Source organism: Peromyscus leucopus, chromosome 1, assembly GCF_004664715.2.
Source record: "Peromyscus leucopus breed LL Stock chromosome 1, UCI_PerLeu_2.1, whole genome shotgun sequence".
NCBI classification, from domain to species: domain Eukaryota; kingdom Metazoa; phylum Chordata; class Mammalia; order Rodentia; family Cricetidae; genus Peromyscus; species Peromyscus leucopus.
In genome coordinates, this window is record NC_051063.1 from 155141293 (window position 1) to 155155058 (window position 13766).

At 40.1% G+C, this 13766-nt stretch overlaps 1 protein-coding gene across 2 annotated transcripts in view; it reads left to right on the forward strand.

Moving 5' to 3' along the window:
* Positions 1-13766, forward strand: part of Nell1 (neural EGFL like 1) — an 850988-nt gene that overhangs the window by 446782 nt on the left and 390440 nt on the right. For both annotated transcript variants that reach the window (XM_028880172.2, XM_037199200.1), the window contains exon 13: positions 2383-2508. In XM_028880172.2, the coding sequence (XP_028736005.1) occupies positions 2383-2508 (126 nt within the window). The remainder of the gene's footprint in view (positions 1-2382; positions 2509-13766) is intronic.

Sequence of the window (13766 nt, forward strand, 5' to 3'; positions counted from 1 at the left end):
CTGGGCAAGTGGTCTTGGGTTCTATAAGAAAGCAGGCTGAAACACCAGGCCAAGCTCTGGGAGTCCAGTCGAAGAGAGGGAAGAGAGATCATATGAGCAGGGGGCATCATGATCATGATGGAGACCTACAGAGACAGCCAAATCAAACTAGTGGGAACTTATGAAATTTAGATCAACAGCTGTAGAGCCTGCATGGGATTGGACTAGGCCCTCTGTATAGCGAGACAGTTGTGAAGCATGATCTGCTTAAGGGGCCCCCTGGCAGTAGGATCAGAATCCATCCCTGGTACATGAACAGGCCTTTTGGAGCCCACTTCTGTGATGGAACACCTAGCACAGTCTTGAGGCAAGGGGAGGGATTTGGACCTGCCTCTACTAAATGTACCTCCCAGTGGGAGGCCTTACCTTCTTATAGGAGGTAATGGGGGATGGGTTGGGAGGGAGAGGCTGGAGGGGCTGGAGGGGCAGGAGAAGGAGGAATCTTTGGTATGTAAAATGAATAAAAAAATTTTGTTAATAAAAAGAGAGAGAGAAAGAAAGGACAGAAGGAAGAAAGAAAGAAAGAAAGAAAGAAAGAAAGAAAGAAAGAAAGAAAGGAAGGAAGGAAGGAAGGAAGGAAAGAAGGAAGGAAGGAAAGAAGGAAGGAAGAAAGAGGGCTGAACAAGCGATAAGCAGCAAGCCAGTAAGCAGAACCCATCCACGGCCTCTGCATTAGTTCCTGTCTCCAGGTCCCTGCCCTGACTCCCTTTGATGATGAACAGTGATGTGGAAGCATAAGCCAAATAAACTCTTTCCTCCCCAAGTTGCTTTATTCATAGTGTTTCATCACAGCAATAGTGACAGAAACAAGGACACTTTCAAAATAGTGGGTCAGGCTCTCTCTGTGACTCCTAGTTGTCCATGCCTGCATGAAAGAAGTATGTGGCTGGTGCCACAGTTCTTTTCCTCTGTCCAGATTTCTGCTGGAAGTGAGGTTCCCTGCAATATTCTTGAGATACAGACTGGCCCATAGGAAGTTGTTGGCTGCTTGAGTTCTTTTATTAATTTTGGTGCTTCGTTCTCATACCAAGGTTATGGGAGTCTTGTTAACTGTGGCTCTCCTCCTAAGACCTCAATTACCCAACAATAATTCTTATTTATATGTTGACAGCTCTTTAGGACTGAAGAGAGTCTAATGTTATTCCTCTGTGTTTTATTGGGAAATAAATCAAACTACTTTTCTTTTTAAAAACTAAACAGATAAATGAGTTTTCTAGTGACGTGGTATAGCCATTTTTTTTCTGTTTTCTATAAATTAAAATTTTAGGATGTCAATAATTATCTTATTGAAAAAAAAAGTGAATTTGACTGTTTTCTACTTCAAGGTCCTTACAGCTGACATCATAGCTAATAAGAGACGTATGAGTTCAAATCCCATGTGTAGCATGTTGAGTGGGGTGACTCAGACAGATAATTTCTCTGTACCTCCATTTTCTAGACTTTAAGATAGAGGTGATGTATATACACTTTGATCGTGGAATTACATTCGAATAAAGCTAGTTAATACATTGGATGATACAAAACATTAGGTTCAGAGCTGCTTCGTAGGCAAACAGGACCTCATGTTTTCTGTCCTGGATTCCTGTGCTGTTTTAACAACTCCATCAGCAATTATGTAACAGTAGTTTGAACAAAATGAGCATAAAACAATTTTTGAAAACATAACTCTAGAAAAGACTGGACTCTATTTATATTTGTAAGGTGTTTTAATCTTCATCAGGAACTACTTATAGACAGCAGGTGATGCTCTGACCTCCACCTCAAAGACAATACGGTCTTCAGTATCCCATCACCTGGTGCACAACTCCAGATCAGAGCATGGAAGTGCTGATTTTACATCCAAAAACAGTTGCTGTTTTAAATCTAGGGTACAGTGTGGAGGAAATGGCTGCCGCATCATTTGATAACAGATGGACTAATGCATATCTCAGTAAGATACATAAGCAGAGAGAGACTGATTCCTTGATCTCTCTGATGAAAGCCACACCATGTCCTGTGGATGCCCAATACATATTAATAGGCCTCAGTTTGGTGGCTGCAGAGCTCCTTGATTTGATGCATTTCAATAGAATTTCTTACATGGTAAGACATTAACAACTGACTTTTATTTTCACCCTTCTTGGGTTCTCAGCTGTGGTACCTTACCATGCATTTTTCTAGAATACTTTCAGCCCAGAATGGGGTCCAGTGAGCCAGCTGCTTTTGCACCTAAGTATTTGAATTTAATGCATTTGCTTTTACTCCTGACATCAGTGGGCATGCACCTTTCACAATTTCATTACAGGATAATTACACTCTGACCTGATTGCTCCGCTAACCATAATTTTGTTTCTTCTTTTTTAGATATTGATGAGTGTGCAGCAAAGATGCACTACTGTCATGCCAACACAGTGTGTGTCAACCTGCCGGGATTATACCGCTGTGACTGCATCCCAGGATATATCCGTGTGGATGACTTCTCTTGTACGGGTGAGCATTAAGACTCAGCTGCTTTGCTAAGTCAGTCTTGCTCTGTATCATCCCTAGATCCTCACATTATCTCCTCATGCATAGAGTCCTGCAATTTACCTACAGCATTTCCCCTGCCTCACTTCAATATCCTCTTTTGAGAAAAGAATAATAATAATGGAAGCAATTTTACCTGCCTAATTGATTTCCACAGCCAGTATTTGTGCCTGTGTGTGTGAACATGCATAAACGGATGTGTGCGTTAAAACTGAAGTTCCAGTTGCCTATGGTAACACTGAGGGACTAAGAGATAGTAGTTCTAAAAATAGAAAGTGTCACACTATTTTCTTGCCATCATAATGAAATGAGTATTTTTTGCATATAAGAAAATGTCCAGAAAGATAATCATTAGATTAAGTTAGGTGGTAAACGCGTTTAGTGGTCAGAGATTGGGCATTTGGGAGGCAATCAGGATTATTAGGTTAATGTTTACTTATTGTCAGTTTTTCTTCTCTTTCTCCTAAAAACTGGCCTACAATTCCATGGTCGGGGGCCCTGCCTCTGTATGATAGGTGCCTACTTGTCCTGTACCTAGTTTGTAGTTTCATTATATTTCTTTGAGTGTATCCATGTCCATGTGTGTGTGTGTGTGTGTGTGTGTGTGTGTGTGTGTGTGTGTGTGTGTCTCCACGTGCATGAGTACATGTGTACAGCTTCATCAGCTTTATGATCTTGAATGCAACATCTTTGAGTTTCTGTTCCCAGCTTCTTTCTCCTGAGTTTTTGAATCATATATTCCATCTGTTGTCCGAGTCTATAAGAAGTCATGTTCATGCCCTCCTAACGTGTGTACAACAGAACTCTTCATTTCCTTCCATTCCTTCAGTCTGTGAAAGCTGGCAATAACTGTATCATCTGCCCAGTTTTCAAAGATGAGCCTTTGAGGGTTGTGCCTGACTCTTTTTCCTCCCTGGCAGTGGGGGCTATTGAGAGTGTACTTACACTTCCATCTCTAGTCTTGTTGACTCAGTCTTGACACACTCCCACTGTCCTAAGTCAGTTCACTTCCTTACACAGCTGTACCGTGCAAGTGGAATGGCCTTGCTCTACTACTCCACTATAACCCATTCTTCATACAGCAACTAGAGCACAGTTTTAAAAGATTTATTTGTATTTGTGTGTGTGTGTGTGTGTGTGTGTGTGTGTTTATGTGCACATGCATGTGTGAGTGATTTCAGTGGCCAGATAGAGAGCTCCCATTGCCACACCTTGGAGCTGGAGTTACAGATATTTGTAAGATGATGGTTATAAGTGATGGGAAGCAAACTCTGGTTCTCTGGCAGAGCAGCAAGCCCTCTTTACCATTGGGTCATCTCTCCAGGACCCTAGAGCACATTTTTATGAACTGAAACTATAGGAATGCACTCAAAACTCTCCAGTATATCCCAGTACACAGAAAATCCAATCTGACCTTCATATTTCAGTATAGAATGGTGGTTTTATCCTTTCTGCCTCTAACTTCATAGCAGTTTTCCTTCCACCATTGTAGGATGCTTACCTTCATCTTGTTTTCTCTTCCTGATGAGCTTGTTTCTCTGTGAGCTGTCACTCCCACTTGGATGTTCTTGGAAATCTCTTCATCTTGGGTCAGTACCGGGAGCTCTGTCTTGTTAAAATCTCAGCTGAAAAATGAGGCTTCCACTGAGCAATGTAAATCACTCTGCATTTCCTCCTTCATAACGTCTGAATTCAATCCCCTGAGCATGAGATCATCATGTAGAGTATGTTTTGTATATAAATGATTTTTTTCCATTTGATTTGCCTTCTACTCTGTCTTGACCACCTACACCATCACCCAACACAGTGGTGCTCAGTGAACACTTGTTGGGTGATGAATGTATTCAAGTAATGGACCATGGATGACTTTTCCACTTCAGAAATCCTCTGGTGTAAAATCTTGCTCATATCTTGCAATGTGTGAAGATTAGTAAGTATAATCTATGTGAAAATAGTTAATGCAACACTTAGGTCAGCCAGGAAAGGATATTGTACTATAACAGATAGGCCTAAGCACAAAAAATTTCACACTATCACCATCACTTCTCAGTCCTGTTTATCCACTGCTGATCAACAAGAGAGCTCTGCTTAGCATTGCTTTGGCATTCAAGCTCATGGAAGAGTCACTATGATGAAAACTGGAGGAAAGAGAACATGGGGATCCCCGCAGCTATGAAATCCCCCCCAGGAGGTGATACGGATCTCGGATCACTGATGAGCTGGAACTGAAACTTCTAGCCACAAAGGGAAGAGGAAGTTCAACCCTGGGGTGTCTCCCTGCTAATAAATGCTGTAAACTGACTGATACTTGATTCTCAACATAGTTTCTCTTGGCACCAGAAGCTCTCTGTAAACTGTTTTGCTACAACAGTTAACTAAGTAATCAGGAAGATGGTCTCAAAAAGTAACAAAGGTATAGAATGCAGATCAAAAATGGAGAGCTTGCCCAGTGCATGAGACCCTGTATTCAAGACTCAGAACTACATAATAAAATTGCAATTTTTCCAGATTAAGTTCCTTGCATTATGTATTGAGGGAGGGACCAGCAGACAGCCATAAGAAAAGGGCCCTTGATTTTCAAGAAATAGTACTAATCATCTTTATTTTTGTGAGCCAGAGGGAGCTACTGGAGTTAACTGAAACACATTCACATATGGTGACTGTATTAGCTTAGAATTTTATAGTGGGAAATTTAGGTGGGAAAGGAGAGCCAAGAGACACCCTTTTGGTTTTCATTTCTTCTCTAGTCTAGTTCTGGAGTCTCTGACAAATACTTTTATAGTAAACCAAGTCCCCGGAACTCTGGCATCTCCCTTGCAATAGGCTAAATATAGTCTTTACTCCTCAGGATGAAACCTGTCTCCACCTAAGATTTGACATTCACTTATTGATGAGGCAGACTTCTTCCCTTAAGCAGTGACTGGCTGATGTAACAAACAAGATATGAGATCGATTTCTGCCACTATATATAGGACACACACACACACACACACACACACACACACACACACACACACTCAAATGTCTCATTTCCAGATGAGACTGAAAAAAATCACCAGGCTTAAAAGCACCTGTTATTATCCTAAGGGTTTGCATAACATTTTTGTTATTGACAGTCTTTGTTTCCAAAGATCACTGTAGTCCCCATCCTGGATCAATTATCTACTGTTGCTCTTCACTGTTGGTTTTCTAGTGTGTCAAAGTCATATTGGCTTATCTTTCTTTTCTGTGTATTCCACATAGAACTCATCAGCCATTGCTTATTAGATATTTGGTTAAGGTCAAATAGGTACATCAGTATACACACTGAAAAATTCCATGCAACCAATAATTAATGAGTTTTTATGTATAGTATATAACAGATTTGGTGATTTGCTCAACTGATTGTTTGATTCATACATTCATTACCTAACATAGTCAATGTGCAATCAATGTCTGCCATGAGTTAGGAAATACAGTCACCTAATTATGGGGAAATGATCCATGCACCCACAGAGTTCATGACTGATGAGGGACCAGCTTCACATTGAGAAAGCTCTTTTTCATTTACCACCAGAAATACTCTATTGGTCAAACCAACCTATCTTTAGTGGCTAGGAGAGAGTAGATAATTACTGGATGTTAAACACTCTGTTGTCTTTACTCCTTAACAAATATAACAGAAGGGCCCTACACCACATGTCCAAAATACCTTCTGCTAACAGTCCTCTCAGAAGCCTGCACCTGAAGCAGGAGATGCCATACTGGTCCTGGAGAAGAGAGGTCAAGCAGGAAACAAATAAACAAACAGAATCTATTTGCTTTTATCCATTTTTTTTTCTTGTTAAGATTTGAAAGAAAAAGGGACCTGGGTCTCTGTTAGTAGAGAACTCCCCTGGCATGCATATATCCTGGGGGCTCTATCCCAAGCATTGCATAAAACCAGGTGAGTGGTGTACATATCTAATCTCAGCACTCAAGAGGTGGAGGCAGGAGGATTGAAGTTCAAGGTCATCCTTGACTAACCACATAGTGAGCTTGAGGCCAGCTTGGGCTAACATCTACCAATGGGGCAACAATGCTCTCACAGTTTCACATTGAGAAAAGTTGCCTAGAACTTGAAGGTGTAACTCAGTCATTACTCCTGGAGACTTAGGGCTGTCTCACACTATGTATTGTACATAAGTCTCCTAAGCAATTTTCCCCAGTTCCTTGGAAGAATGAACTCTAACATATTTGGCTTTTGACACTGGGCAGGGGCGGGGGATGGGGGGCGGGGGGCGGGGGGGGGCTTGCCCCGAAAGCCATGTCATTCTGGAGCATTTCCCCTCCTGTCTGAGGTTCCTTAGTGGCTCCTCTGTGAACCTTGCAAGGGTGAGAACCAGCTTTGTATGTTGGGGAGAGGCTTTTCTTTTCTGAACACTCCTTTAATTTTTGAAATGATTGACAGCTTGATTTGTTGGCTCCTGCCTTTCATTTCTCCCCAGCTAAACTCCTGTGCTGTGGCTGTTTGCTGAGACATCGTCCTTAAAGACGCAGGCAGCTTTGAAGAGAGTCTTGTGATTTACAGCAAAAGCATGTGATGATAGGACAGGTGCTCTACAGTAATGGGCAAGCGTTCATTTTTATGCCAAAAACTTCCCATGAGCATAGATATAAAGAGAAAAAGTGAGGTAACAAACACCCCATGTGATTTCTATTACCTCACTAAAAAGATTTTTATTTTCTTAATATTGGTGTGGAAGAACCCATGAAGAAAGCACACGTTTGAAACACTCGGATGAAGCTTAGTTAAAGGCTTCGATATAAAAGTCTATTAACTTAATGGTTAGAATTAAGCACCTTATAATGAAGCAAGGTTAGGCAAGTCCTTAAAGAACTTGTGAGGAACAGTTGCTAGGAGAAATTTTATGGTTGTTTTGTAGATTATGATTTCAGCACAAGGTTGATAATATGTGTGTGTGTATGCATATACATAGTTTCCAAATATAAGGTAGTTATTTTTTTCCCATTTAGAATTATATACCATGTGAAGTGGAGAGAATATTCCTTAACTTGATAGGATGATATTGTAAATTATCCATACCTTTCAACTGTATGCCATGTGCTTGCCTCAGAGTGTTTATAGTTTGTATTTTGAGCTGTCTGTCCACATTGGGAGTAATTGTTTTTTTGGTTTAAGAAGAGGTAATAACATTGTAGTAATGGAATGAGTCAGAAGCCTATAGATACACTTTAGTTTAAAAAAAAATCCTATCACTAATTAGACTCAACAGGTGATAAAAAATTCGAAGAGGATATGAAGTGAAAGGGAAGGGATTAGGAGGAGTAGAAGGGAGAGTGATTATAATACAAATATATTGCAAACATGTATGGGAGTTTCAAAGGATTAATTCACCTTTAAACCTGAAAATCCCCATGCCAACTCTAGAGAATGGAATATATTTATTACAGATATCAGAAATCATTTACCAATATATTGAATAAGAAAAGTCATAACAAGACTTCCATCTTGTTACCATACCATTATGTATGGTGTCTAAATACCCACCTAGAGAGTCTGATTATTTTAAAAAGATATTTGCCTTTTTTGACTTGTTGGCTTAATTTTTGCCTCTTTTCCTTTCCTCCACTTAAATAGATAAGGAGACTCTCTCGTCCACCGCTCCTTCCCAAAGCAGAGTGTGACTGTACCAAAGCAGCATCACAAAATCATAACCCGTCAGAACAGGGATTGCCAAGCTTCCCCTCAGGTAGACACACCTGAAACACTTTAGAAAGAGAGTTCATTCTCTCCTTTGTGGTTTTGATTTTTTTGAGGCTAAGTTTGTGCATGGACCTTTGCACTTTTGTTGACATAGCCATGTGTGCCGTCAAGGTTGAGAGTCACCGCTTCACAAAGAATAGAGGAAGCTGGCATGTGGGGAGAAGAGAAACTAAGAAGAATAGATAATTGCCTTCCGTATTGTACTTTAAAAATCAGAATTATCTTAAAATGGTGGTGGCAGACATGGAGTTGGGAAGGTAGTAAGAGTGAACGCAGAAACTGAAACTGTTCTTGGAGGAAGGCCCTGCCTTTGAGGCTGCACTTTGAAATGGATGAGACACAGGAAAGAACAGGGCTGTGTGATATCCCCATAGGTGGGAAAGATCCAGAATCTTAAGCTATGCCATGGATGTCCTGGTAGGACAAAGCTGGGCATCTCCATAGTGGCTTCTGTGTTGCTTGTGAGGGTTGTACATCCTATGCCAATGCCTTGGATGTTTGGAGTACTATATAGAGCTGACATGACCCAAAAGAAGTGCAGAGTGCCCACAATGACAGAGAAGTGCCACAGAAGACCTGGGTCTCAGAACCACTCAAGGTGAATTGAAGAAATTATACATCTTTATTATTTACTTTAATTTTTATGATTATATACCTGCATTATTTACACACCTTTGGATTGGACATCTCTAGTCATCAAAAGTGAAAACAGACAAAGTCAAAAGGGGGGCAGAGGAAATTACAATCTCTCTTAAGAGGGACTGTGTGGGGGAGAAAATTATTGCAAAGTCTAGTAACTTGGGTTATTTTATTACATCTCCATGTATAATACTGGAAAATTCAATGTTAATATCATGCTGAGATTAATTCACTCTGGAAAAATTCATGTCAGGGAGGCCATCAGAGAATGTTTAGCTTGAACTTTTATGATGGAAGTCATTCTGAAGGACATGGATGGTCACTGTTGGGCTTCTTTGTTGCTTTAAGTGGAGTTCTTTTTCATCCCAGTCTGTGTTGTGAAGGAGCTGAGTCACGTGGGCCACTGTACAGCAAGCAGGACAAATGATGGAGCTCACCTCTGGGGCATTTGTGCACAAACCTATTAAGTACTGTGCTGCCCTTGACCCAAATTCATCATAATGGCTTGTGAATATTTCTGTACATGCTATTGTTGGAGTTGTTCTTTCAGAATGACAATTAAGTTTCTCATAAAGGGGTTTGATTAAGGGTACCCCAGCACTTAAGAACTGTATAGGCTGGGTTATAGACCCACCATATCTGCATCTGTATTCTGCAATTAGTAAGTGTTGCTCTTTAACAACCTAGCTTCCTACCTTACATTCTTCATTTTCATTCTAAAGATAAAGTGTGAATGTGTATGTGCATGCGTGTGTGCGTGCATGCGTGCGTGCGTGCATGCGTGCGTGCATGTGTGTGTGTGTGTGTGTGTGTGTGTGTGTGTATAGAGATAGAAGGACAACAAGAGAGATGGTGTCAGACACAAAGAGAGTTTTTCTTAAACATTTTATAAAGTATAATGAAGTGTATTTTTTTTCTTCGAAGATCATTGAAAATATTCACTACCTATCTCATTTAGTAGGTAAATTCTCACTAGTACCATGCTTTGATTATGTCACTTACATTATGTCACAAATACTATGAGAATTTGAAAGACATTTGCATTATCTATTTCTTCACTAGTATCCACATTTCATTGTCAAACAATTGGAAGGATGCTATGTGTGTGTGTTGGAGGGAGAGATGGTTCAGGTGATTTTAACTGAATAAATAAAAAGAAAAATATAATCAGAACAATAGCCAGTGACTCAGCTGTCTATTCTCATATGGCTCATAACCTAGAGACATGGATCCTCAGTTAATTCAGCTTCTCCATTTCATCTTCATATACAAATTCTTCCAGATTTTTACTCTGTTTTTCCATCATGGTAGTTTAGAACTTGCTCATGTTCTTCTCAGTCTCAAAGTTAAGAAAACCTGTCCAGGTATGAGAGATGAACTCAACCACATCTCAACCTCATAAATAAAAGACCAAGTCCTTTCTTCCTGTCCCTTCTTGGGACTCAGAATGTCTTTATTTGAAGCACCATCCCTGTAGATTTACTGCAATGCCCTACTGACTAAAGTAGTTTGGTGTACCCATTCATAAAATGTATCTTGAAGAGGTGAAGAGAATTGCCTTGAATGGATGTTTATCCTCTCTGAGTCTAGGGCAAGGAACACCTTCTTCTGTATACTTGGTCAGTTTCCTAGCACCAATGTATGTTATGTTGTCAAGGAAGGAGAAAATCTGTGTTGGGTAGCATGTATATGTGTAAGAGAGTATGTTTGTGACAGGCATATGTGTTTCTGTGTGTACGTGAGTATGTATATAGATACACAGTTGTGTAGACAACTGACAGCATGTATTAGAGCATATTCAAACTTTAAATAAATTTCTCAAGATTAGAAATAATGAAAATATCAATGTTCTTGAAATGATGTATGACATTGTGGATGGAAATATAGAGGTATAGTGTATATTTCCATATACATCAAGAAATGGGCATTTTCATACATTGCTGTGGGAATGTAAATTGTTGCGGCTTTTCTTATGGATCCCCTGATGAGTGTATCAGAAGCAACTTATTTATAGCAACTCATCTCCAAGAGATGGTCTGTCACAATTATTTACATAAAATTTTTATTGTGGCTACTCATTTTATTAATTGTTTTCAAGGGAAAAAAGAGTGGAAATACTGTAAATGTTCAGCAGTGGAGATGTGGTTAGTTTACATTATATACATATAATGGGATACAATATACAATAAATAGTATTTAGAGGGAAGTTTTCAATAGAAAATTCACACTGTGTAGTGTGATGAGATGTAAGATGTAAATAATATGTAATAATTACATATTATTTTCTAATTAAAATAACAAGTAGAAGTTATGGTTGTACACAGATATGCATGTGTATATATACAAACAGTTGGGGATGTAACATAAGTTGGTAATATAGAGCAAATGAATGGCTGACATTTTCTCTTTATTTCTACACATTTTTAAAAATTTTCAATGACAGAAATATAAGGTGTTCCTGTGTTTTATCATCAGAAAACATGCAATTAAAATATTAGAAAACAAAAAGACTGATAAAGGTAACATTGAGTGTTTGCCCCTCTAAGTCTCTCAATGATGTTCTCACTAACTTTTTTTTTTAATTGAGTTATTTAACTCCATAGTGCAGTGGTTCTCAATCTTGTTAATGCTGCAACCTTTTAATACCATTCCTCATATTGTGGTGATCCCTAACCATAAAATTATTTCGTTGCCACTTCATAACTATAATTTTGCTACTGTTATGAATTGTAAATATCTGATATGCAGATATCTGATATCTGACCCCTGTGAAAGGGTTGTACCACCCAGGTGGGGTCACTACCCACAGGTTGAGAACTGCTGCCATAGAGTTAATTCCTTCAATCTTCAGTCATATGAATTATGGATATGAGCTAGAGAGATTAAAAGACTATGATATGCTTTATCAAATTCCAGTAGAATTTTGTGACTGGTATGTGCCTCTCTTTATGTGCATTTAGAGTCATGGTACTCTTTCTTAGTCCATTCGTAACTCAATGGCTTGTCAACAATGGATGTCTCACTATTCTGACTGGCAATTCCAGACCAAAGAAACTGCAGATTTTATGCCTCGTGAGGGCGTATTCTCCACTTGGTCTTCACGTGGTGCAAGAGTGAAGGATGCCTTGTACAGGGGCATTCCAGAGGCCCCGCCTCCAATGTGAATTCAGAATGTAGCAAGCATCCAACTGACTACAGATGCTGCCTTTGTCCTTCGGTACCTGGCACCTGACATCAAGTCCTAGCACTTTCAATGACACAAGCTCTTCTGGCATAGTTTCCAAAATCAGAAGGTTTGCCCAGGTTTCTCTACACCCGGGTTGAGACAAAGAGAGATACTGAGGCAGGCATGAAAGACCGAGGATTTCCTTTGTAAAGCGGCCTTTAAATCACAATTGGGGAACAGCCTTGTGTAACTCCTGCCAATAGTTCACTGATGAATTGTGCCAAGGCCAATATATAGTTTTTCTTTTCTTCTTTGGACCTTGGGAGATTAAAGTTTTAGTCAGAGAGGTTGGGATTACAAATTAGGTTTCTTCTGAAAAGAGTTCTCTCTCTCTCTCTCTCTCTCTCTCTCTCTCTCTCTCTCTCTCTCTCTCTCTCTCCCTCTAAGAGAATTTTACAAACTATTACTTTTCTAATTCTGTGATTCTGTAAGATTTGGTTCCTGACCCCTAGGAGGTTATGGTCTCTTTGGGAGACATAAAATTTACATTTAAGGAGAATAACTTTATAGGGCATATAACTGACTGCTAAAGTGTGAGATACGGACGATAAATGCCAGAGAACACGGATAGCAGGAGGAATAAGGAATTAATTACTCTGAGGGAAAAAGCATGTACTTCCCACCCCCCACCCCTACAGGCTGTCTGACTTGTTTGGGTTTGACATGGGGTGGGGGTTAGGTGAGAGCAATGAGAAATAATGAGGTACAGGGGCTTAAGAAATAAGTCCCTTTGTGTTTGCTAATCTCCAGTGGGGTTTGGAGATGACTTACACAAAAATGAAAAGTCCATGGACTGGAAAGATGACTCAGTCATTGAAAGTACTTGCTGGTCTTGCAGAGGACCTGAGGTCAGTTTCCAGCATCTACAATAGGCAACTCACAACACCTCTATGTCCAGCTCAGGGGATCCAACACCTTCTTCTGGCTTCCATAGGTACCTCCCAACACACACACACACACACACACGCACACGCACACGCACACGCACACGCACTCACACATGCATGCACATGCACTTCCGCACAAGCCTGCACACACACATCAAAAATAAACTTTTAAAAAGGAAAAGCGAAAGGAGCAGAAGGCGCTAAGGGAAACAGGCCTAGATTTCCACCCCGACTTCAACACTCATCAGCATCAACCTGAACTGGCTTCAGGAAAGCAGACTCTTCTTCCTTCTAGAATCCTGCAAGGATCATTTGTAAGGTGCTTGAAAGAACACTCATGGAGCTGTGAAAATGCTAATGTGACACAGATCTTCCTTGCTTGGAGGACAGTGGCCATTCTTAGGGCGAGGGTCAAAGCTGTAAGCTTGGCATCTTGGGTCTGTTCCTAGAGCGCTCATACCTCAGTTCATCATTCTTTGAGAAGTTAGGTTTTCAAGTTTGAACACGATAGAGACAGTGCAAGACTGATTCATATTAGGTGTTCAATAGAAGCCCTGGGGCATGCTCTCCACATTCCTCTCTCCTCACCACACAGCTCTGGAAATGCTTAGAAAGTATCTTCTTCAAAAAGTCTGTCTATTTGCAGAGTTTTTGAGAACACAAGCCTGCAGTGAACTGATTTAGGGTAATGGGTTAAGAAGAGGACCAGTATGACATGGACTTG